Source organism: Podarcis melisellensis, assembly GCF_964234715.1.
Source record: "Podarcis melisellensis genome assembly, chromosome: 5".
NCBI classification, from domain to species: Eukaryota; Metazoa; Chordata; class Lepidosauria; order Squamata; family Lacertidae; genus Podarcis; species Podarcis melisellensis.
The window spans coordinates 51608630-51633467 of NC_138537.1; the positions used below are offsets into that span (position 1 = coordinate 51608630).

Genomic DNA, 24838 nt, shown 5'->3' on the forward strand with positions numbered 1-24838 from the left:
CTGCATGCATTATAGCTCCGGTGGAAATCAATAGCCATTCTGCACAAAGTATTAACATCTGACAGACGGATATTTCTCAGACATGATTGGTTGCAAGCTCTCTCCAGGCTCCTTTGGGTATTGTGAGGATAACTCCAGTTATAATATCAAGAGCGCTTTAAGCATGGAACAGAAATAGTGTATTCTATTCCTCTTAAGCGGAAGAGGTTTCGCAGGAGTGCTGGAGCCTTCTTGAGTCTGCTTTTGCCGAGACAAAGTTTTGAGAAGATGAAGACAGAACCATCGCCTTCCCAGACAGAGAAAAAGTCCTGCAACCAAGTGTTTTGGACAGTCTTCCCTCATGTCTGCTTCATTTGTTCCTTAGTGATCTACGCATTGCTGGGTGCTCTCATGTTTTCTCATGTTGAAGGCAACAGAGAAAGCAATGAAACAGAAGCATATCAGACTTTCATGCGACAGCTTTGGAATCTGTCAAATAATTCATCAGGTATGTGCACAAGTAGCATTGGCAGAGATGTATTAACCCAAGTTTATTTCACAGAGTGGATGTCAATTCTCTTGTCCTTTTGAATGTCTGAATATATTTGGACACCTGTGACTCTGCAATATACTGTGTTGGGTGGTTGGTTGGTTTTTTGCTTGTTTTAATGTGAAAGGATTTCTCATCCTCGGAGGAATCTCTGCTCCCAGTTTCTGAATATCATACTTATCTCTGGTTTATGAAAACAGCTGCTGCTTAGGTCTTCTTCCCCATCTTATGACTTTACCGTTGTGTAGATCTTTCTCACCCCACAATCTTGGTCATGGGTTGTGGGGCACTGCCCATGAATGGACATCTTGGTGTGAAACAGTTGCCTTGGTTCCAGTAAAGCAGTTCATCATTTCGAGGCTTTCTTTCACACCAATCACTGTAGCATCCCTGCCCTATAATGCTACAATCCTAAAGTCAAGTTTTGTACATATCCTAAGAAGCAGTAAGTCCTTTTCGAGGAATGTGATTGTTCCAGGATGCATCATTTTAAGAAAGAATGGGTTTGGAACAACGGTGATAATTTATTGAAAAAATATTTAAGATCCAAATTTGTCAGGAACATTTTGTTAAAATTATGTTTTAAATTCAATCTCAGGTTTAGTTTTATGATGTTTTCTTTCTTCTATCACTCCTCAGTATTTTCTCCATGCCTTCACTCAGTGCTATGGAAAACATGTAAAAGCACATGATTGTGTTACCAAGCAGGTGCTGTTTGCATTTATTTCAACACCAGCTAGAGTGGAAACCCCCACTCCCACCCAGGAATTAGGGGAGAACAGCTGTCAGATCATAAGCTCACCCCCGTCCAATCATTACTTTCCTCTCCATGGAATGATGCACTGGAAGAGAGGCGTGTGTGGACTTGTTTTTAAAAAAGCTAAACCTCAATAAAAGCCAGCCAGCCAGTCTGTGCTGAATAACTCAATGGTCCATAACCCTTACTTATTGTCCATCATCCAGGACCATAATTTTCAGTTTGTTTAATACTAAATCCCACTTTCTTATGAACAGGAAATGAGATCTCCTTTGATGAGTTCAAGGAAGAAGCACGCAAGCTGATTGAAACAATTGAATGGGAATGGTTTGGCGACCCTAAAAAGAAATGGTCCTTTCTGGGCTCTCTCTTTTTCTGCTGCACTGTGTTCACAACAGTGGGTAAGTATGACTTTTTGAAAGTATTTTGCACTTGACTTGTTAAGATAATTGAGCTCATCAGCATGTCTGCAAGAAATATATAAACCCCAGTGGGAACCTGTACCTTCTTCAGCAACAGCATATGCCACCAGAATCTCAAAGTTACCTACATTACACCATGAATATAGTCATTTGAGGGTGAATGTCGGTGTCCATGTACATAGGAGTCACTCTCATTGAACTCAGAGAGATTACTTCCAAATATATATACGCATAGGGTTTATGGTTGCAAAGCTACAATCCTGTGCTCATTTATCAGACAGTAAGTCACACTGGATACAGTGGGATTTACTTCCGAGAAAACATGTGATTGTAATGCAAGTTACATCAAGGACCTCTCATAAAGTTTTTACATACAACGTGAAGACACTTCTTCAGTGTTATAAAAATAGCTGAAACAAACAAGTAAGTTAAGTCATCATTAGCTGCAGAAACTTCCCATAGAAAGCTGGAGTAAAGCTTCCAGGATTATTCATTGGGGCAGCCATATAAAGGAGTACAGGATGTGGGGCTCATGGGGGTCCCCAGGCACACCAAATCTAGAAATCTTCTTACATTTCTGTTTGCAAAAGGTTTATTGATGTTTAAAAAATAATATTTGCAATATTCGAATATAACTTTAATATGTCAGTTAGTATTATGTGTAAAGACGTGTCTCTAATTTATATACATTCTGAAGATTTATGCTTCATGTTTTAATCCCCAATCAAATTACATCACATCAAATCTTTACTAATCTTGTCGATGAACAACATTTAGAGAACAGGTAAAACACATTCACTTCATATTTAATTATATTCCAACAGAATATTAATACAGTATTAATAATAATAAAGTGATAAATATCAAACATTAAAAACTCCCCTAAACAGGGCTGCCTTTAGATGTCTTCTAAAAGTCAGATAGTTGTTTATTTCCTTGACATCCAATGGGAGGGTGCCACTACCGAGAAGGCCCTCGGCCTGGTTCCCTGTAACTTCTCGCAGTGAGGGAACTGCCAGAAGGCCCTTGGAGCTGCACCTCAGCATCCAGGCAGAACAATGGAGGTGGAGGTGGAGATCTTGAGAGACAATGGAGTGTGCCTGGGGGGCAGGCGCAAATCAAACTGCTGTGCTAGCAGCACTGAAGTGACTCCCCTGGGGCACAAACCAGGGCAGTGTGTATGGAGGTCCAGGGCTGCCAAGATGACAAGACAAGATCCCCCTCTCAGCCTCTCTGTTGTGGTTCAAAGGAAAGCCAAGCAATATGCTTGGCACCAGCATTGCTGCAGGAGTTGCCGGAAGGAGGTATACAAGATGCCATCCAACTGTCTTAGGGACTCCACTCAGGATTTGTGTAGGGTTTAGTCCTTAGCATTTTCTTCTCCCAAAGATATTCCGCAAGGCAGCAGAGTTTTAGGATCAGAGTTTTCCTTCTTCTAGATGGGCTGCCTTCCCAGATTGATGAGCCTCATCTGCCCCTCACTTCCCTCTACAGCAGCCTTTCTCAACCTGTGGGTCCCCAGATATTGTTGAACTACAACTCCCATCACCCCTAGCTAGCAAGGCCAAAGCTCAAGGATAATGGGAGTTGTAGTCCAACAACATCTGGGGACCCACAGGTTGAGAACCGCTGCTCTACAGCATGTGCAGAAACCCCCTTCTTCATCGTTGGACCCACTACTGGTCTTGTCTACTCAATCCGGCAGCGCCTGTTTTCACGTGCAGGAGAAGCCCCCAACTCACCAAGGGTTTGAGACCCATCGGCTACCCTCACCTGGTTTAGCCAGCCAGTGAAGTCATTCCTGGGATATGGCTGCTGTCGCGTGCTGACAGCTTCTAAGAGCCACAGGTGAGAGCTGAGTGCAGGGTGGGGACCAAAGTGGACAAACTACACTAGAAGGAGAACCACATGTCCCCCACCAGAGATACTACCCCTCTCTTAACGCCCCATTCACCCCTCCTATTTAATTCAGCTGCTAATAATATTATTTCATCTCCTGTCAGAATATACTGGTATATAATCAAATTAAATTGGGAGCTCCCCCTCCAGAAAATAAACCCATTTTTTTCTCAGTGAAATATGATTGCCACTACCTCAAACCAGGAAGAAGAAACCAGGTCAGGAGGACACTAGTCTCAAACCGCCATAGTGCATAATGTATAAATGATGATTTGGTTTCAGTGTCAGAGCATTGATGCCTCTCTTAGTGCTTAGGCTATGTGCACTATGTACCGTATTTTTTGCTCTATAAGACTCACTTTTCCCCTCCTAAAAAGTAAGGGGAAATGTGTGTGCGTCTTATGCGGTGAATGCAGGCTGCGCAGCTATCCCAGAAGCCAGAACAGCAAGAGGGATTGCTGCTTTCGCTGCGCAGTGATCCCTCTTGCTGTTCTGGCTTCTGAGATTCAGAGTATTTTTTTTCTTGTTTTCCTCCTCCAAAAACTAGGTGCGTCTTGTAGTCTGGTGTGTCTTATAGAGCGAAAAATACGGTATATTCTTGTGATGCTTGCACCAGAGATAGATTCTCTACCTCTGTATGCACAGATAGCCTGTATGGTATAGTGCTTGGAGTACCTGGCAGACTGGAGTTCAAATCCGCACTCAGCCATGAAGCTCACTGGGGTCACTACCTCTCCACCTAACCTACTTCACAGGGTTGTTGTGAGGATAAATGGGAAGGAAGATGAAACATGTATGCCACCTTGAGCTTCCTGGAGGAAAGGTGGAATATAAATGTAATAAATAAATGAATGAATCTTCAGGTCATCAGTTGGTATACCCCAATTTATTTCCTGAGATTGAGGTAAAGACAATAACTTATAGGGACCACTTCAATGAACATATTATGTGGGTAACCAATGATATTCAAGGAGCAAGTAAAATCTCACTTGGAGTTCTCTTAAAGATATACAGTATTAGCAAGAAGCAATGTTAGTTTTTAACATTTGCATTTTCCTTCCAGTGTAGTACATCATATGGGGAAAGGTGGGCTTTGGTGAATCTAGTCTTCTTCTGCTAGCTAAGTCATTTAAGATGACTGTTTCAAGAAAGAATCATCTAAGCAACATCTGCATACCAAAAGATTCACAGTAATAGGGACCTAATTCGTTTGTGGCTGACAAATGCCATATTGCTATTTTTAGCAATTGAATTTATAGTAAAATAAGCAACAGGGTAGATCCAAAAGGTATCTCATAACAGAAATATTAATACATGACAGGTTTTAACAAAAATAAAATATAAATATTAGTATTGACGTCATTTGATGATTTTCAAAAGTTAAGATGTGATTGACACTGTTCTGCATTCTCTTCCCCCCTCCTCACTTGTGGCTGCTTGCCATACATTGGCAACCTATTTCTTGATTGTGAGCACTTTGGAACTACACCAACTTTTTGCAATTATCATTTTTGCTGTCGTCAACAATTCTGGGATTACAAGACAGTGCATGTCTGATTTGTAGTCACTTATGAATCCAGGCAATAAGGATTTGGGAGTTAATGGCCAATTATAGTCTGTCATTGATTTCTGTTTAAAAAAATTTCCCAAACTGTTTAGACAACAGTTTGGGAAAGAGGGGATGTTCACTGAGACCTTTCATGAGCATCAGAGGAGGTACCAACTGGCACAGCCATCCTCTGAAATTTGCACATCTTTGAATTTTTCAAATCACTCCCTCGGGGTAAAATGTGTATGAGAATCAACTTATTGTTGAAATATATATATATATATACACATTATACTCAAGAAAACTGCTTTCCAAAAACGTGTATATTAGGTAAAACTCTGTACAAAAATGTGTATATTAGAAGAAAAGGAATATAAAGGGACAGAAGAGTAGAGACTACTTAGCTAGATGGACCTAATATGTGGCAAATTCCTACTATCTAACTGAGATCCAGTGTGGTATAGTATTTAGAGGGCCAGGGAGTTCCACGTTCAGACACCTGCCCTCTGAACTTGGGACAGAAGTTATATGCCTAGCCTAGACTGCTGTGAGGATTAAAATGGACCATAAGACATTTCGTTTTTGACACCATACATTGCAATCCAGCAACAGCATTCCAAGTGAGATGTGCTGAATCAGTTTAACAGCTGGCCCACTGAAGTCAGTGAGGCTGCAACCCACAACCCACTTGCGAGGGTAGAGCATGGCAGGTGTGTTTGGGTCTTATGGCCTTTAGGTTGCAGAAAGCTATTGGGTCAGATGTCTGTCAAGAGCCATCTGTCCCCATCCCCTTGTGCAGGCAGAAGAGTGGAAGAGAGAGAATAAAGACGAGGATGGGTGTGGGGGTTAGGTCCACTTTCAGCTCTGGTTATGCCAACTGCTGGCATTCAGCCCACCATAGCTTACTCTCAAAGACAGATGAAAGGTTGACCATCCTTGTACTAAGGAGTAAGCCTCATTAAACTTAGTGAGATTTGCTTCTGTAAGCATGCAAGGGGAGTTTGCAGTGATGCAAGTAGTTCATGCAGAGTGACCTTACTCATCCTGACTTTCCCATGTTGTAGCCTCACAGTTAGAAAAGCCGTAGAAATGTTTCTATAACTTAAGTATCAAAAAGTTGATTGTAAAAAATATTTCCAGTGAAGTACTAGTTTTCAAATCCTGTTAGGGGGCAAATGATAAATGAACAAATAAAGGAATCCAGTTTGAATATGACATTCTTAGCAGCTGCAGCAAAGTCCATTTGTATTAACCTAGAATAAAATCATTATAAAAATGTCATATGTTGGGTATTTGCCACCTTTTATGTTGAACAGAATAGATAGCATTGACTATTAGAGCTACTGGAAACATACAGGTGTTGTGAATGAGGCAGAAAAATAAGAATCTATCTTGCAGGGAAATAAAACCTCCAAGAAATTTGAAGATATTTTAGTACAGCAGGTTTTCAACGTTATCTTAAAGCAGCAAACATATAAAAGAATATTTGTCCAGCTGTAGACTTGCACTGGAGATTTCAAACTATCATAAAGCTGGAAATTAATAATAATAATAATAATAATAATATAGTTCCCTGCTCCAAAAGAAGGCTCATCCCTCCACCAGTTCTCTTCCCCTTCCTGGTCCAATCCATATACGCAATCCAGACAGTTGTGGATCATGAACTCGAAGGTGCCTGTAAGGCAAATACCCCTGGACTCAGGAAATCAAGCCAAGCCAGCAAAATCATGGAAGCAATGCCAATCTATTTGCTGAGGGTTCTTTTGTTAATTTGAGATAGGAAAGGAGGACACACTCTCTGTTGCCTGTAACCTCAGGCAGAATTTGTTAGTATTTGGGTGGACTGTATTGTTAAAGTATTTTACAAATAACAACCCCCCCATCCCCCAAAAATCCCAGAGTCTGGGCTTAAGCCTTTTCGATTACTATCATTAAGAGATAAAAAGGAAACAAAAAAACCCCCTATTCCATACATTTAAATTATAGCAATTAACTTCCTCCTCTAGCCAATCCCTGAAGTCTACATTATTAGTTGCTTCCAGGTGTGAAAGTAAGGAGGTAAAGGCATTCCAAGCTTCAAGGCCACACATCAAGTTGGCTGTAAAGTTGAGAATGGAATCTAAAGACTGTAGGAACGCTTAGTAGCAAGAATTCATGCAGTATTTGGGACGTACTTCTATAACAACTTTTCTGGGAGTAAGTCCTATTGAACTCAGTGCGACATGCTTTTGAGTGGACACAAATAAGATATGCTGTTAAACCTTTGGTTTGCTAACATCTCTTGATGAACTAAGTAGCATACGTAGTGACAGATCTCCTCATAAACTACTATCTTCATATTGTACTTTGTATGCAGTGTAGAATCACTGTACCCCCCCAACCCAATTTTCTATTAGTTCTTAGGAGGAAAGGACTCTGATCATAACATATAGGAATGTTATTAATGCAAGTTGACATTATGTGATTTGATTTGTTGAAAATTTGCCCTTTGCTGATAGATCTTTAAGGGAGAGTGAGGCCTCAGGCATCAGATACTAAAGGGAAGGGAGTAGGCAGAACTGTGTAACCCATACAGACTGCCCTGAAAGCCCTAAGGTAGCTTGCTGTCCTCAGATGGGGCAGATCATTTTTTCCCATTGACAAATGTAAGAGTCAAGTACAAGTTTGATCAACTTCCGTGCATGGAATGGGAGAAGTGCCATCTTTCCCTTTGCCTCAGGCAGCAAAATGTCTTGGGCTGGCCTTGTGTTGTAGTCAACCGGTGTATTACAAAGAGATGAAGTTGAAGTATGCTAACATCTTGCTAAATCACCTACCAGCACTTAAAAAAAAAATCAACCAAGGATTACCAAAAGTCAGTCTTTAGTTGAGCAAAGGATACCCAAGTTAGATACAGTGGTACCTCGGGTTACAGGCGCTTCAGGTTACAGACGCTTCAGGTTACAGACTCCGCTAACACAGAAATTGTACTTTGGGTTAAGAACTTTGCTTCAGGATGAGAAATCACGCGGTGGTGGCACGGCGGCAGAGGGAGGCCCCATTAGCTAAAGTGGTGCTTCAGATTAAGAACAGTTTCAGGTTAAGAATGGACCTCCAGAACAAATTAAGTTCTTAACCCAAGGTACCACTGTACTGGAAGAATGTTGTTATTTGCAGATAAGCATGAAGAAACTAAGGATAAACTCTACAGAAGGAGGCAACCTTTCCAAAAGAATTTTTAAAATGCACAAAAGCGGACTTAAAGAAACCATTTCATCTTGCATTGTAGGTAGGAAAATTAAGTTCTGCATAGTATTTGTCACATGCAATGGAAATACATGAATGTAGTAGAGCTGTCTGTTTTTAGACTTCAAGTTCTGGGTGGCAGGGAAGCAATATTGGATAAAGGGAGGAAATTCTTTGCATATTTCATCAGCTTGGATTTAATTGACATACCAGTGAAAAAACAAATCAAATGGAATTTAAATTGTGCTTCTCTGATTCTGTTTGGTTTCAGGTTATGGTCATACCTACCCTGTGACAAGACCTGGAAAATACTTGTGTATGCTGTATGCATTATTTGGCATCCCTCTAATGTTCTTAGTTCTCACTGATATGGGAGACATCCTCTCATCTATATTATCCACATCTTACAATAAAGGGAGACAACTACAGTCAAAAATATTAGCCAGGCTTTCTCTTGCATCCTGCTGGAGGAAGAAGAGAGACTCAAAATCTGGATCCTTAGCCCTCAGGCAAACCAAAGTAGTCCTTCATGAACCTTTAAACATCAAAGAAGTGCTAAGACATCATTCTTCACTGAAAATAAAGCCTTGCCAAAGTCGAAATGTCGAAATATTTGAACATCTTATTGCCAGGGAGAATCAGTTCCTTGCACCACCGAGACCTGGCAAGTTTGAACGATGGAGTTCATGCCCTGAACTGGATTCAGGGGCAATGATGAACCACATGATTGACAATATTGACAATATAGGGAAAAGAGTAGAAAAGCTGGATGTGCCATTTTGGTTGATGATGTTCATTGTCTTTGTATACATTTCCTGTGCTGCCGCCATCCTTCCGCGCTGGGAAAGCCGTTTGAATTTCGAGGGTGCTTTCTATTTCTGCTTCATCACCTTAACAACAATTGGCTTTGGTGACGTTGCCCTGGAACACCCCAACTTCTTTTTGTTTTTGTCATTTTATATTGTGGTCGGCATGGAAATCGTCATCATCGCTTTCAAGCTGGGACAAGACAGGCTCATTTCTCTCTACAAAAAGTTGATCTGCTGCATCGGACGGAAAAATACCCCACCAAAAATGGTATGAAAAATGTCCATCTAAATAAAAGGAGAGGCAGCAACATCAGTTCCAAACTCATGTTGATGGTCAACTGCTGCAGGCTATTGCAAATGTTTTTGTTTTTCCACCTTTGATTCAGTAATGCAAAATCAAGATGGGTGATTATTTTCATTGACAGTGGGATCTGCTGTAAACTAGTGGAATGATTATGTAGCAGCTGAACACAAATGATAGTGAGGGCATTCCTCCCCTTTAAGGAGTAAAACTGATGGAATAAAACTATTCTTTGGGACACTAGGTAATATAGAAGGTGCCTCTCTGTTAAATATGAATATTTACAATTGTGCGGACATATCCACCATTTGGCTCCCCCCACTCTATTGGCATTGACAGCGGTGAGCTAGAATAATTGATAATAACAATGAAATATTTACAATATTAATATACCACATCTTACTGAAATTGGTTCCATATAAGTTTACACAATTGAAATAACAAAATAAAACAGGCAGTTGGTAAGATTTCAAAATGCTTAAAATTTAAAAGCCTGGGATAATAAAAGGGGGGTTGTTTGGCACCTAAAATATGATGGTGATTGATCAATCAATCAATCTAAATAACACTTGATGCAAAAAAAGGACTTCAATATGGTTTACAGGTATATTTTAAAAAATACAGAATCATTGAAATACAGGCATCCAAAATTAAAATGTGCAATAAAACAATTTCATCAAAATATAGACAATTGAATCTGCAATTAAGGGGTCATCCATAACAGCAAGAACTCCTTGATGGACACTGGTGTGGAAGCTGGTTTTCTCTCAGCTGTCCCTGATCTAAGCATGGCAAATGGCTTTGAAAACCACTGAGAAGAAATCCATAAGAACCCACCATGTTACATTCCCTCTGTCTCTCCTAGAGATGGTTATCAACCAGGGCAAAAAAGGCAGTTTCAGATGGCAACATTACTACCATGTGAACTTCCTGGGGGATGCCATTCCATGAATGAGGCACCATGGCTGAGAAAGCCCCCTCTCCAGTTATCACTCACTTCACTGATGTCACCCAGGTCTATTTTTTTTTGTCACATCTGAACCAGAAGTGGCTGTATAAGCTCTGGACTGGATGCTGTGGTGGGCTGGATGAAGGCTAGGAAACTGAGTGAATCCTGGCACGACAGAGCTTCTGTGGGCAAGTGATTTCTGTGGTCAGAAGATAGGCCAGCTGTCTGTTCTGGGCAGGGTTGCATGACCTTTGAAAGTGTAGGCATGCAGTCTGGGGGATGCTCCTACAGGTGTCTGTCACTGGAAACTCAGGTATCTTCCTAAGCTTGAAAAATCTGCCAACAAGCCAATATGCTACTGGATCCAATCTCTTCTTCTTCTTCTTTCTTTGGGAATCACTCATAGCCAAATATAGTCTTAATAGTGTGTCCGTAGGTGACTGTGGAAACCAATTCTGGACCCACAGATCAAATTTAAGGTGCTGCTGTTAGTATGTATATAAAGCCGTAAACAATTGGGGGCCGCTGCCAGGCAAAGCCACCCCCTGAATGGTCGGCTGCAAGAAAGTGGACAGGTGAGAGATGGCTGAGGGCAATCTGAGGTTGGTGGGCCAGTTGTCCATTTACCCTAACAGATCAGCCTCTACCAGTAGCAGCACTGATGTTATGGAACTACCTGCCAAAGAAGATCAAGCAAGTTCCATCTGTATTAACTTAGAAGCAAAGATCTTCGTTTAATCAAGCTTTCCTGAAATGTGACCATTTTTGTATTATTAGTTACTTGACTAACAGTACAGTATTCCGGTTTGAATTTTATATTGTTTCAAGTAATGTTTTGTATCATTCAGCACTGAGGTGGGACTTTCCTTTTGACTGAATGGTGTACAAATTTGCTAAAGAAAATAAAGAATCACAGGAAAGAACCTTAGCTAATGATCTGAGAATGCAAGCAGGAAGGCACTCCTGCAAGTACTGGGATCCCAAGCTGTTTAGGCTTTAAAAGTCAATGCTAGCACTTTAAGTGGGCATAGAAGTGGGCAGCCAGCCAGTTGAGCTCTTTTAATGATAGAGGACCTGAATAGGCTGTGCCAGTTAAAATCCTGGCAGCTGTAGCAGCTCAAGCTTCCAAACTGCTGCCTTCAAAGGCAGCCCCAGATGGAACACATTATAGGAATCCAATTGGGAGGTTATCAAGGCATGGGCAACTGTGGCCAGACTAGCCTTGTGCAAGAGAAGCCACAGATACTAAACCAGGCAAAGCTAATGAAAAGCCCTATGACAGCCTAGGCTGTAGCTTGCCCCATGAGAGAGAGAGAAGGAAGGCAACTAAACCAGTCCAACCAATCCCTTCTTGGCCACTTCACCACTGTCACCAAGTGGATGTCTTTATTTTTCTCCGGCTGCCTCTGCTAAAAAGCCCTTTAATTGGCACAACTTGCTCCTAATACTGAGTAGTGTGGCATTTAGGGTGCAACCCTAAACCTGGCTGCCAAGCGGCAAGGCTTTATCAAGCAACAGGCACTCTGTCACATCTCCAGCCCCGACACACGCAGCAGCCGACATGGAAGGTGGAGGGAGGCAGCAAAAGTGCTGGAGCTGATGCTTCAACCGGGCCCAATGTCATCACACAACAGCAGTGGCTCAGGGTGAACAGATCCTAGGGCAGCTTCCCTCCTCTACAAAAATACTCCATTTCAGGGTAGAGGAGATCCCGTAGGAAGCACTGCTGCACACCTGAACATTTCGTAGGCAGAAGGATAATAACATCAATGGAATGAAACCGGCAACATTTCATCAGTGGCAGAAGACTGGAGGCTAGCTTAGCCAGGAGAGCTGGGTGGAAGTGACTGAACACTCCCACCCCTGGGCCTGGTGCAAGAGAGAAGATTGAATTGGTTTGCCAGGCACTGAATGAATAACAAGGTCTCATACCCCCCGCCCCATGAAGCTTTTCACAATGTGTTCCTTGGAAAATATATGTGGGTGAGAGAGATATGTCAAATTTTCCTGCATATGTCCAATCTTTGTTTGTTACTTTGCAGAGAACACTTGGATAGAGTTTAAGCACTCATCACACATCCTGATCTTCTTCTTTTTTATGGCTCAACTATGTATTATGCGCTGCTGATAATGGATGGTGTTCAGAATTGTGTGTGTGTGTTACTAATAGCTTTTGTGGAATGTGGAGGTGAGGGGCCAACTGATTCTCATGCTTCCAGAGCTGGAGAAATGAAACATGGCTGAGAGCAAAAAAACAACAACCCAAAACAACCCAATAATTTCTCAAAATCATAAATACCGTAATTTTTCTTATTAAGCATAGTGAATGTATTTCTTCTATTTCCTACAGTACTATCACTAGAAACTTTATTTCACAACAATGTACTCCTGTTATTAAAGCACATAATGAAAACTCACCTTGCAAACAGCAAAGCTTCCTCCCCCCAGGCATGCACTTGCTTTGAGTTAGCAGTCATTGTGTGCACAACTAATCTGATTTAATGTTCTAGCTGCAGCTACTATAATATTTTCAGAGAGGCAGAGTTGGGCATGCACTGTCAGTGTTTCTGTAAAACTGCAGTCTGAAAAGCACTTTAAATTCTTATACCAAATTTTGCCAATGATAACTTGGCTGAACAGACTGGTGCCTTCTCACTAACCTCTTTCATTTTCACAGTGAAATACCACCATCTCATAGCAGTGCTGTTACAAAGATTAAATCAATGAAACTTAATGTATACATTGATCACAGAAAAGCGTTGTCATCCTAATGCATGAATATTTTCCAAATGGTGCTTACACTTGGTCTTGAAAGTGGGTTTGATTCTCTTTGTCACACAAATGCTATATACAAGTACATTTTGATTGTCAGAAAGTTCAATAGTGCAGAACTAGGTATATAGGCTCTCGTATCAGTGAAGTATTCCTGGTAGGGTCACTGCTCTGACTTTTAAAACCCTGCTTCAATACAAGTGGGCAGTTCTTCAATATGTATCATTTGATTATGCTGGACTCCTTTTACAGTTGACATTTTGATCTGAGCTGATTGTCTTTCCCGTATAAGAAGCAGGAGCACTGCTAGGTACTTAAGTTTAGGTGCCTGAGTGAATTAAGATGGTGTGGCTGGGGTCTCTCTGCCACTGTGCTTCATAGTGTCCCCAGCAAAGGCTCCCCCCCCAACATTGCACTAATTTATTTCCCTGCCAGTGCAAGGATTTCTGCTTGCACAATGGAACTTGCCCCCTCCCCCATGTGTGCCCCTCTCCAAATCTGCCCCAGAGGCTTGGGGATACCCCCAGAACAGATTTAGGGGGCCTGTGAGGGAAGAAAGTCCCACTGCACAAGCAGAAATCCTTGTGCTCATGGGACAGTTCCTGAGCACTACATTCAATGCAAGCCAGATTTTTTAAAAGTTTGCTTTTAATGGTAAAGGAGTCCAGAGATCCAGGGCCCAGCATAAAAGATGTGGGTCTTGGAGGGGGCCTGCTAAACCACCCACTAAGCACACCGCTGGTAAGAAGTGAGAAAATAAAAATCCACGTTCTGAGTTCCTGATCTTTTTGCAAACTGTTAATGACGTTTGTCCAATAAAAGCAGTTGTTTTATGTTTGTTTCCTATGGTTTAAGCAAAGAGTATTTAAATAAAGAGGCTTTCAGTAACCTCAATAATCATGATTGATTGCTAGGAATTAATGAATAATTTATCATGTGCTTTAATGTATGCAAAACAATACAAATAAAGGTTATGCCTGCATCACACCATTCTAGGTATTTAATCTTTAGTTTCATTTGGCAGCTATTGTTCCAAAATAACAGCACTGTTTGGAATGACTTACAAATTTCTTTCAGGTTGCCTGATATTTACTTATGCTCTACAACAGTGTTTCCCAACCGGTGTTCCGCGGCACACTAGTGTGCCGCGAGACGTTGCCTGGTGTGCCGTGGGAGGGAGGCGGGCGAGGCGGGCGGCGAGAGGCGGGGCGGTGGCGGCATCTCCTGCTGGATGCAAATCCAAACATGGCGGGCGCCTCCCTCGCTCCTTTGTAGGCGGACCATCGAGAGAGAAAGAAAAGGAGGCGAAAGAGCGAGAGAAGGCGCCTGCGTGGAAAGAGGAGCGAGCAGTGCGCCTGCGCGCCGCGGCGCCCGAGTGCAGTGAAATTCCGTGAAGAGGGGAGGGGGGCTGGAAAAGAGAGAAAGGAAAGATTTTTCTTTTTTTTAAAAAAAAAAAAGGAAGAGGGAAAGAAGAGAAAAAGCGGCAGAAGCTGAGGGGAAGGTTTCCGTGAGGGAGAGAGAGAGAGAGAAACGCGGGGCTGGCGGGACCCCTCCTCTTCCGCCACGCGTCGCCCGCCACCGCCTCAGAATCTCCTCAGGAGCGGTGGCGGCTGCTCCCCCTCGCCCCCTTTCTCCCCCCCAGCCCCCTCCCAACCCCCGGACGAGGGACGCGAGGCGGCGCTGCTGAGAGGACGGGAAGGCCCCCGGCGGCGGGGTCGGCTCGAGCAAGGAGGGGCGAGCGCTAGCCGGCTGGCTCTAGCCCGGCAAGAGGAGGAGGAGGAGGAGCACGCCGTCGCTTCCACAGCGGCCGCCCCACACTCCCCTCCCCGGGCACCGGCGGGGAGAATGACGGAGCTCCAGTCCGCGCTGCTACTGCGGAGACAGCTGGCAGGTCGGTCCGTCCGTCGGTCGGGGCAAAACACACCACAGCGCAGGCAGAGGCAGGCAGGCCCGTCTCTCCCTGCCCCCCCTCAGACCTGGCCGGCCTGGGGTTTGCACCCCAAACATTCATGTCCACCCCAGCTACACAAGCCACACCTTGCTCTCAGTTCGATCTGTCAAATAACTCACCTATCATTCACATAAAGAACCTAGTCTATCCTCAAACGTCAGAATGTACCTCCTCTCTAGCTTCCCCCACTTCATCTAGGCACTTTCAGCCCTTACTTAACCCACCCCAGCCTGCTTACTCTTCCTTCATTTGCTATAAAAACTAAATACAGAGAGAGACTGAGAGCTGTTGACGAAGAGCTACGTGTGTGTCTTTCTTCGATTCCAGCCAGAATATCAGCTTTGTGTTCAGCCAAACAGGCCCAGGTTGCGCACTGAATAAAGTATTTTATAATTTTTCATATTTCTGTTTACTTACTATTTCATAATAAAGTAATTATAAATACTTTCTTTGTGTTTATTTGATTCCTATTAAAGAGAGTTACTTTATATATAGTCAATATAGGCACAGAGTTAATTTTTTAAACATTTTCTAATGGTGGTGTGCCTCGAGATTTTTTTCATGAAACAAGTGTGCCTTTGCCCAAAAAAGGTTGGGAAACACTGCTCTACAATGCCTCTAAGCTTGCCCTGATATAACTGAAAAGTAACGCACACAATTTCACCCAAAGCTCAACTAGTGCTTCCAGGAATACATAGGTAAATATGAAGCTGTCTTGAAATTACTCTGGAGATGTAAATTTGGGTGGCCCCTCTGAAGTGGCACTGAGTATGGACTCTTAAGTCCCCAAAACAGCACCATACACACAGAAGAGGGAGATATCAACAGACCTGGTGCAACCCCAAGGCTTGCAGATAAACAAAAGGAAACCTTTAGAAAAAACCTTAGGCATGGAAACCCTAAAGCAAACTAAACATAGTGGAAAGGGAAAATTGAAAATAGGCATGGGTGGGAGATGGAATGCCATAGGAGCACCAGAAGCTGCCTTATTGTCAGATTCACATACCCCAAACACCACCGCTGAATGTCCAGCACTCATTCAGCAATTGGGGTTCTTTCCAGATTGACGTTTGCTCCAATTTAGCATAAAAGAGCAGGTTTTCTCCGGGAAAGGAGCAGGGCAAGGGGGAAAGGCACAGCACAAACAGAAGTGTGGAACACTTAAGAGGTGTTTTTAATATTTTGTTGAGAGCCACCCAGAGCGGCTGGGGCATATAAATAATAAAATTGTTGTTGTTGTTGTTATTGTTGTTGTTGTTGTTGTTAAGTGTAAGAAAGACTAATAGCAGTATAGGCTCAGCAGCAAACCTAAGGTCCAGAAGTCTAGATTCTAAGAGATTCATAACCTAATGGATGCTTCGAAGACGTCCTGAAAGGTAACATGTCCCTTCTGCCAAACTTTTAAAGACGAGGCAGGCTGAGCTTCCTCATTACACACTCTTGTTCTGTGGGCCTGCTTTGCAGACATGTGCTCTCTCTGGGTGCATTTGAACCCACCAAAGAAGGTGGCACCTTGTTTTCAGTGACAAGGCTGTGTCCTGTCCCTCTGCCTCCAGCACCACTGCCATCTCCTCCTGTTTTGCCCCTCTCTTTGACTGGTTGAAGTCCTGCCTGCTCCCTGACAAGGCTCAGTATTCCCTGAAGGGGCAGGGGAGAGAGCTGGCCCATCTGCTTCTCTCTCTTTGACATCCAGAGGCAAAAGCAGAGGACTTCCCTTCTCCATGCCTTTGTGCCAGCCTTCCAGCCCTCCATCGGCTCTTCCTCCTTGTCCATCTGGGGTAGCCAAACTATGACACATCCTGATGGAACCACAGAGTCCATGACACCTATTCTGAGCCAGACAATTGTTCCATTTAACTCAATATTATCTAAATTGACGGGCCACAGCTTTTCAAGGTTTCAGGCATGATTGAACCTGGGTCCTTCTGTACATAAATCTGTGCTCTTCCACTGAGCTCTAATGTCAGAAATGTCAAACAAGCATGCCCAGCTGTTTGAAGTGTCTCTCACAATAATGTGGAAATGAAAGAGAATGGAACTTGATCTAATATCACCACAATTCTGAGGATAGTTTCTCCCAGGAAGACACCAACAGCGTAAAATAGAATATATTCTTTGACATAACAGAGCTGTGTCAAAGCCTGATATTGGTTTGGAAAGGAACATTCTCAATAGTGACAGTGCTTTTTTTCTGGGGGCACGCAGGGGTACGCATTCTTCTAAACATTTTGTGAATCTAAGTTTGGCCTCCTTGAGGGGGAGTATTTCAATGAGAGTAGGAAAATGAGAGCACCCCTAAACATTTTTTTAAGAAAAAAAACACCCTGAATAGTGGCATCCCAGTTTGGAATGCCCTCCCCTCCCATGATAATAAAGTGTCAGCTCCACATAAAAATGTGACTATTCACACAGCCATTTGGCTAGACTAGTGCCCTCTCTTGGCTCATGGAGTTACTGTACATTGCTAGCACATTGCTTGGTGTTTGCTTTTTGTTTTTTTACATTAAGTTGTATTTAAATGAAATATTTTTGTTGTTGTATTGTAATGTTGTTCCTTGGCCTGAGATTGTGTGAAGAATAAGGGGCTGCCGCAAATGAACAAATAAAAGTATGCTGCGAACGTCTTCATGTAGTGCGAGCAAAATGCTCTTGTAAAAGTGATTGTTTCTTGGGGGTGGGGGGAGATCATCTGAATGTATCCATAATTCCATGGAAACAAGATAATCAAGAAAAGCTCTAGCACAGACCTTCTTCTAAAAGCTGGTGATACTTGATTCTCCGCTTCAGCAGAATTACTTGGCTTTCATGCTATGTTGGCTGTTGGCTGGCTCCATGCTGAGTGCTCTGAAGGAGCAACTCATTGACTTGCGGAAAGAATAAGTGATTGTTGACACTGCTGCCTATTGCCGTATGTGATACAAGGTCTAAAGAAACAATCACATGTTTAGAGAATTGTGCTTCCAGACGACACATACTACTCTTCCATAAGCTTGCCTTGCTATTCATTTCAAACAATGGGTCAAGTACTGAGAGACTAAAATGCAAACAAGACCAGCAGTGTTAATTCAGGTGAAGGCTTTCACATTTTAGGTGGTTTTGTCCTGCAGAAACATACTTCAATACTGCAAGATGTAACTGATAACTAGGAGTTTCTGATTTGCTCTATATGCCCCGTTTCAACTTCAACTGGTGGAAACTGTGCTTCCGCTTTGGGTATGGTTCCAACATTTGATAAACTGGGAGCTGTCTTTAAAAGGTGCATCCTGTCTGCAAGAAATTAAACCATTTCCTTCAGTAGTGGCTGTGTATGTAATATGTTTAAAAAGTGAAAAGTGACTGGCCTGAAGTCACCCAGTGAGCTTCACAGCCAAGTTGGCATTTGAATCCTGAAATGCCTTCTCATGAAAGGAAGGCAAGTCCTCTCTTTGGGTCCAAGCTGCTGAATTATATTTTGTGTTTTCATTTCACATTATTATGGTACAACAGATTCTAAATTATAATTTGAAAATTATTCCAGGTAGGTCCTTGAAGAAATACCGGTATTTAAAATTAGTATCCTGTTCAATTCCAAATCTACTGCTACTTAGCTCAAAATTCCTGCAGCATATGCTTTTAAGTGCTTTGTTTTCATTGGCCAAATCTCTCCCCCCCCCCCCAGTTAATTGTACTCTAAGCCACATAATGAATTTAAATTTTAAATTAAAGAACTTACATCAAATTTCAAAATGTGGATGTATTCATTTTTTTAAAAAATCAGCTTGCCCTAATAATTCTTCTAGGGCTGCCACTACAATATCTATCACATCTACATCATATGTAATGAAAACGTATTTATGGCTTGGTAGCAAATATATTGCAGTATAGCTTATTAAAGTATGTCCGTGTCATAAATTTGGCCAATTTACTAACATAAAAGAGTCTGGTGACATCAGCACTGTTGTCTGTCCATGTCCAAATGACGCAATTAAAAAGCATTGCAAATAAAGCATGTGCAGCATGCAATTGTCCAAATGGAAAGTGTTCCAGCTGTACTGCCTTTATTTTTTCAAATTACATCTTGGAGCATAGCCATTTGACCAGCATTTATAAAAAGGCCAATGTCTTATCAGAGCATTCATTTTTTGTGTGCTTCCATTAATAAATACACATTATGATCATTGTGCAAACACACTGGAGCCTTCCAGCAAGCACCAGGGAGAAGAATGCAAAGGTTTCAAATTATAGCACTTTCCATTATGAACCAGCTATCTTGATCCCTGCAGGAGGGCAGAAGTGGGCTATTTGAAAGGAGCAACAAAGCAGGATTTTTCCCCCACTAGCAAGGGGGGAAATAAATATAGTGAGCCTATTTGTGAACAAATATGCAACTTCTGGTATATGGACAAAAGTTGTAGTTGTTTTGTTGTTGTTGCTGTTGCAATGCTCACACTTTTGAAGGACTTTTCAGGCCTGTGCTCACTCGGTTCCATTAAAAAACAACACACCACCAACAACAACTTGGGATTTTCATTAGGAAAAACTATATACAGTGGTACCTCAAGTTAAGAACTTAATTCGTTCTGGAGGTCTGTTCTTAACCTGAAACTGTTCTTAACCTGAGGTACCACTTTAGCTAATAGGGCCTCCCGCTGCCGCTGTTTTCATCCCGAGGCAAAGTTCTTAACCCGAGGTACTATTTCTGGGTTAGTGGAATCTGTAACCTGAAGCGTCTGTAACCCAAGGTACCACTGTATGTGCCTTAAGAACATAAAATGGGCCTGCTGGATCAAGCCCATGGCCCATCAGGTCCAGCGTCCTGCTCTCACAGCAGTAGCCAACCAGATGCCTGTGGGAAACTTGGAAGCAGGATTCAAGCACAGGACCCCTCTCTCTTCCTGCAACTGGTTTCAGAAGCATGACTACCTCTCTGGCCATGGAGGCAGAACATAGCTATCATGGCTAGTAGACTTCGATAGCCCTCTCTCCTCCAGGAGTTTGTCTAACCCTCTTTTAAAGCCATCCAAGGTTGGTACCCACCACTGCCCGCCCCCCAGGGAGTACGGTAAGTTCCATAGTTTAACTGCACCCAGCATGAAGGAGCACTTTCTGTAATCTGTCCTGAATCTCCCAACATTCATTGGACATCAGACTTGCCTCTTCTTTTCTGTTTCAGTAGAGGGCTTGCTACAAACATGATTCAGAACCTGCTGATTTAAAGGATGAATTGGTGGCATGGTCTGGAAGGCAAACACATTCCCCCCCCCCCGCTATTTTCATAGTTTGAAAGTAGTGAAGTGACCTAGTCTCCTCCTTCTCCAATCCTGCTACAGAAGGCATATAAAATTCTTTCTCTTGTTCTTGGTCCATGGCCAAATAGTTGAGGGAAGATGAAGAGTCGTGAGCGATTTCTGCAGGAACAGCAGCCTCACTATCTCAATATTTTCTAATTTCAAGAGAAGTTGTTTTCTCACCCAAACAGCAACAACAAACTGCACTGTAATTCCGAAGCTATGGCTTTTGTAAGAGTGCTTTCAGGCCACATCAAACCATTATCTCTTTTCACATCTATAGTAACTGCATCCCTGATGTAATCTCATTGGCTATTCTTGAGGTGCCGAAAGATGACTCATAAAGTGTGAACTTAAAAGTCCACATGAAGAAGTGCTAAGTCTTACATATTAGACTATATGCCTGCAGGAAGGTCTATTGTCCATTTTTTTAAAAAAAAATCTGTACAGTGCATCATTGTAGGCATAATTTGCTATATGGTGCGTTAAGGAACCTCATATCAATATAGTGAATGCACAGCGATAGCAGAATACTCCATCTTCACTGTACAGTAAATATGCAGCACATGGGCGAAGCACCATTTTTTGCTGGCAAAATCTTCCCAGACATTTAGTCAATTTCTGCCCGGACACTTTTTGCAATATTCTGGCTATGTCCAGGAAATTCCAGACATATGGCAGCCCTAAGATGGTTTGGACAAAGCAGCTGTTAAGGCACAGGAGCTCTGGAGTGGAGGTGGGGAGGGACCACCCTAGCAATAACTTGCTTTCTTATACATCCTCCCAAGGACTTTTATTGCGTGCTTCCAAATGCCTATCCTTTTGTTTGGAAGGCTGGCCTCTGTTCTACATGCAACACAAGTTGACTCATCAGACAGACTTAGCAGTGGCCACCAGATGGCATCACTGAAACATATAAATAGTTTTGAAACACAAATTGCTTGTGGACATAAAAAATCAAAAGACACCAAATGGAATCCTCTGACACAAACTGTTATTTTTGGATCCTTGCTTCAGTATTCTCATTCCATCATTATTTTTGTAAACATAAAATGTCATGCAAAGACCTTAACTGATTTTATTTTTGTAGGTAAATTCCATGGTGCAGTGATTTACAAAACCATTACTTGGGGGAAATGAGGCAATAGTAGTAGTAGTAGTAGTAGTAATAATAATAATAATAATAATAATAATAATAATAATAATAATAATAATAACAACAACAACAACAATAATAGACCCAGAGCCACAGTGCAGCTCTGTGGCAGCAAAGCCCTCAATTTTCAAAACAATTTGGCTAGTACTTTAGTATACTGTTCTTAATATTAGCACATTTTCATTCAGAATTGTTACTGAGAAACAATGTAGAAGTACCCAGTATATTCTGTCAACTCAAAAGTGCGCACTTATAGTCTAGGTCTTAATTAAAATTAGAAGACAATGTGAGGAATAAAAAAAGTAAAAATGCATTTTAGGAGAATTAGAATTTAATCTTCATTAAACTTTTGTATACTGATATTGGGGCATCAATATACTGGTCTTAGGCTGCACTCCTTACACTTACCTCAGAGTCTCATCAAAGTTAGAAATTTGCTTTTGCATTGGCATGTATAGGACTGTGCTGTTAGGCTGCAACTGTGTGCAAGGTGAAAGCAGGCTGATCAGGTAAAAAAGAACATGGGGAACCTGCACCTTTAATAGCTGTATAAAAGAGAGAACTTCACCAACTATTAAAGATACAAGAGCCCTTTCTCCTTTTTTCACCTGGCCACCCTGCTTAGAAGTAATTCAACCCAATGGAACTTATTTCCAAATAAGCACATATATTGTTGTGTTCATATTTCTTTTAGGGAATTTAATATTGTTTGTATTTGATATAATGTATCTAAACATTATTTATTCAAATATTGTTATATGGCATGTTTCAAAATACAGAGCCAGCAAGAGCATTTCTGAGCATGTGCAAGGAATACCTCCCTTGCCACTGAATGCTGACTGCCTACAACATCAAGATCTGAGAGGAGAGACAGGAGATTCTGGTCAGAGGTTGGACTTCCAGTCATGCACAGGTATGTTAGATATTTAAGGCACAGCAGTCAGTCAGAATAAAGCAGGCCTATGGTCTCATTGATTTTAATGGGAGGTATTTAAGCTATAACTCTCTTCCACTGAAATGAAATGCTTTGGTTGGATCATGCCAGTAGAGATTAAACACTGACTATATATAACACATGTCATGTCTTAAAACAGTTTTAACAAGTGACTTAAATATTGGCTCAGTGCTTGCTCTACAAGGGATGATAAACTCTGATGCATTTAATAAGATGCTTATGATAAAAGCATACCCGACTAATGCCAGGTGTTCAAATGATGGACTGAGAAACATATTTTCACTACCGCCTTTTTGGTTTTGCTCTGTGACTATGTGGGTAGCCAGAAAAAGGGCAGGGTTTCAGCAGCTAGGGTTTTTACAACTAGTAAAGGGGGTCTGGGAATAGCTCCCTTTCCTTCGCAACTAGTGTGGAGAGCCTGTTTGCAAGTCATTGGTCCCTCAGCCTGCTAGCCAAAGCTTCTCTTGTTTCTTGAACTTATTTTGGGTAGGGCAGCCAGAAGCAGTATCTCTGTGCATGCCTCCAAGTTGTGCAAAGGACTATGGTAAGTGGTGTCATGCTTGGGGATGCTTGAGGGGGGCGTCTGATGATTTGGGACAATATTAGCAGATGGCAATGACCTAGAAGGGCGTGCCTTTTTGTGAAAAAAGGCCTTCAAGATCAAAGCTGTCATCCCTGCCCTGTTCCATTGCTCCTGCCTGCAGTGCCCTGGGATGCCTTTCAGATCTTTCGTCAAACACCTCGTCAACATCGACAAGGTAGCAAGTGAGTCACATAATTAAATGTTCATCTTCTGCTTAAGCTTTTCATTCAGCGGTGAATCTCCTCCTTTACTGGTTGCCCGTTTCCTGGAATTTTAAGCCCTGTGCAGGTTTTGATTAGTCCACCCTTTGTCTCAGACGGCAGCATATGATTCACAGTCTTGATGGTACAGCTGATTGCAAGTGTTAGCAGTGCAGCAGGCTTGTAAAATGTCAGCTGTTGAACAAAGGTCTAATTGCAGAATGACAATAGCCTCCCCTCCCCTTTAAGTACTACTGTGACCACCACTGAACCCTTCCTGCCCCAAATACTTAAGAAAACACAGGAAGGCCAAAACACCAGTGATTTTGCACCTGTGAGACACATATGCTGCCTATTATGGTCTTGATTTCCTGAAAAATGAAACGCTGGAGATTTTTGCATAACATACTTTCATTAAGAAAAGAAATACGGTCTCTCTTATACAGATCTGATAAAACAGCTGACAACTTAGCCAGAACCAGGGGGAATGAGAGACGGAGATCTGTACTGAACAGCTCCATATATCCATTCCTGTGTCTTTGGGAATCAGCCTTCGCCAACTGGGTGCCCTTCAGAGGTTTTGCACTACAATTCCCATCAGCCCCAGCTAGCAGTTAATAAGTATTTTAAATAAAAGCAATAAAATATTTATATAAAAGGAATAACAGAGTTCACATTCTCCTGGTCATTCTGACCTGTCTGGAGCAACCTGGAGCACGCTCAGGGCTGTAAAATTCTGAAAACATGGGTCAACCATTTTAATTCAACTTGGATTTCTGTAGAGCTTAGTCATATCAGAACTCCTGTTGTTAGTGTCAGCAGGAGATAGATCTGGGCCTCTGTCTCTCGCTTAGTTATGGACTCCTGTACAAAATGTTTTGCATTGCAGTAGTTCAGGGATGTGCAGAACATTTGCTATGGATGTTGAAACGATCCTCTGCTTAGATTCAAACTTTAAAGCTGACTTTCTCAGAAGAACAAAGCGGCAGCAGGATGTAATGAGCATCCAATGATTGTAAATTACTTCTTTTATCTCTAATTTGCCCCTTTATTACTTTGTCTTTGTCCTTTTTTTTTACAAGGAGGGAATTCATACTAATATTGCAAATTTAAGGATGGAAGCAACAAAGGCAGTCTTTTGAGGGTTGTTTTTTTAGCCCTAGCAGGTCTGTCTGGTTCTAGGAGACTAAAACTGGCATATTTGAAAGGGTCTTATCTGCCAAGATTCAAAACATCAATGTATTTATAAAATATATGATCCAAATACTCTGGTTACACATACTTCACACATACACTGTGCAAGTATTATTATTAAATAAAAATGTGTGCTTTATTATTTAAAGAAGAGGTGGCATGGTTTACGCTTGCTTCGAAGCCCTTCCCACATGTGCAGAAGTTTGTAGGAATGACTTAGTGGTGAGGAAAAGGTACTCAGTACATGCTCATGGCGTATTTCAGTTTTCACATACAAATTATAATAGTTCCAGCTTAACAGGAAATTGAAAACAACAGTG

The 24838-nt window shown here is 42.0% G+C and overlaps 1 protein-coding gene across 1 annotated transcript; it reads left to right on the forward strand.

Annotated features, from left to right (window-relative positions):
• Positions 1–267: 267 nt before the first annotated feature.
• KCNK18 (potassium two pore domain channel subfamily K member 18) lies at positions 268–9464 on the forward strand (the record flags this gene model as incomplete). The annotated part of the gene is made up of 3 exons (XM_081912528.1): positions 268–487; positions 1544–1687; positions 8653–9464. 3 exons carry the CDS (start codon positions 268–270, stop codon positions 9462–9464), a joined length of 1176 nt encoding a protein of 391 aa, XP_081768654.1.
• Between the last annotated feature and the right edge of the window lie 15374 nt (positions 9465–24838).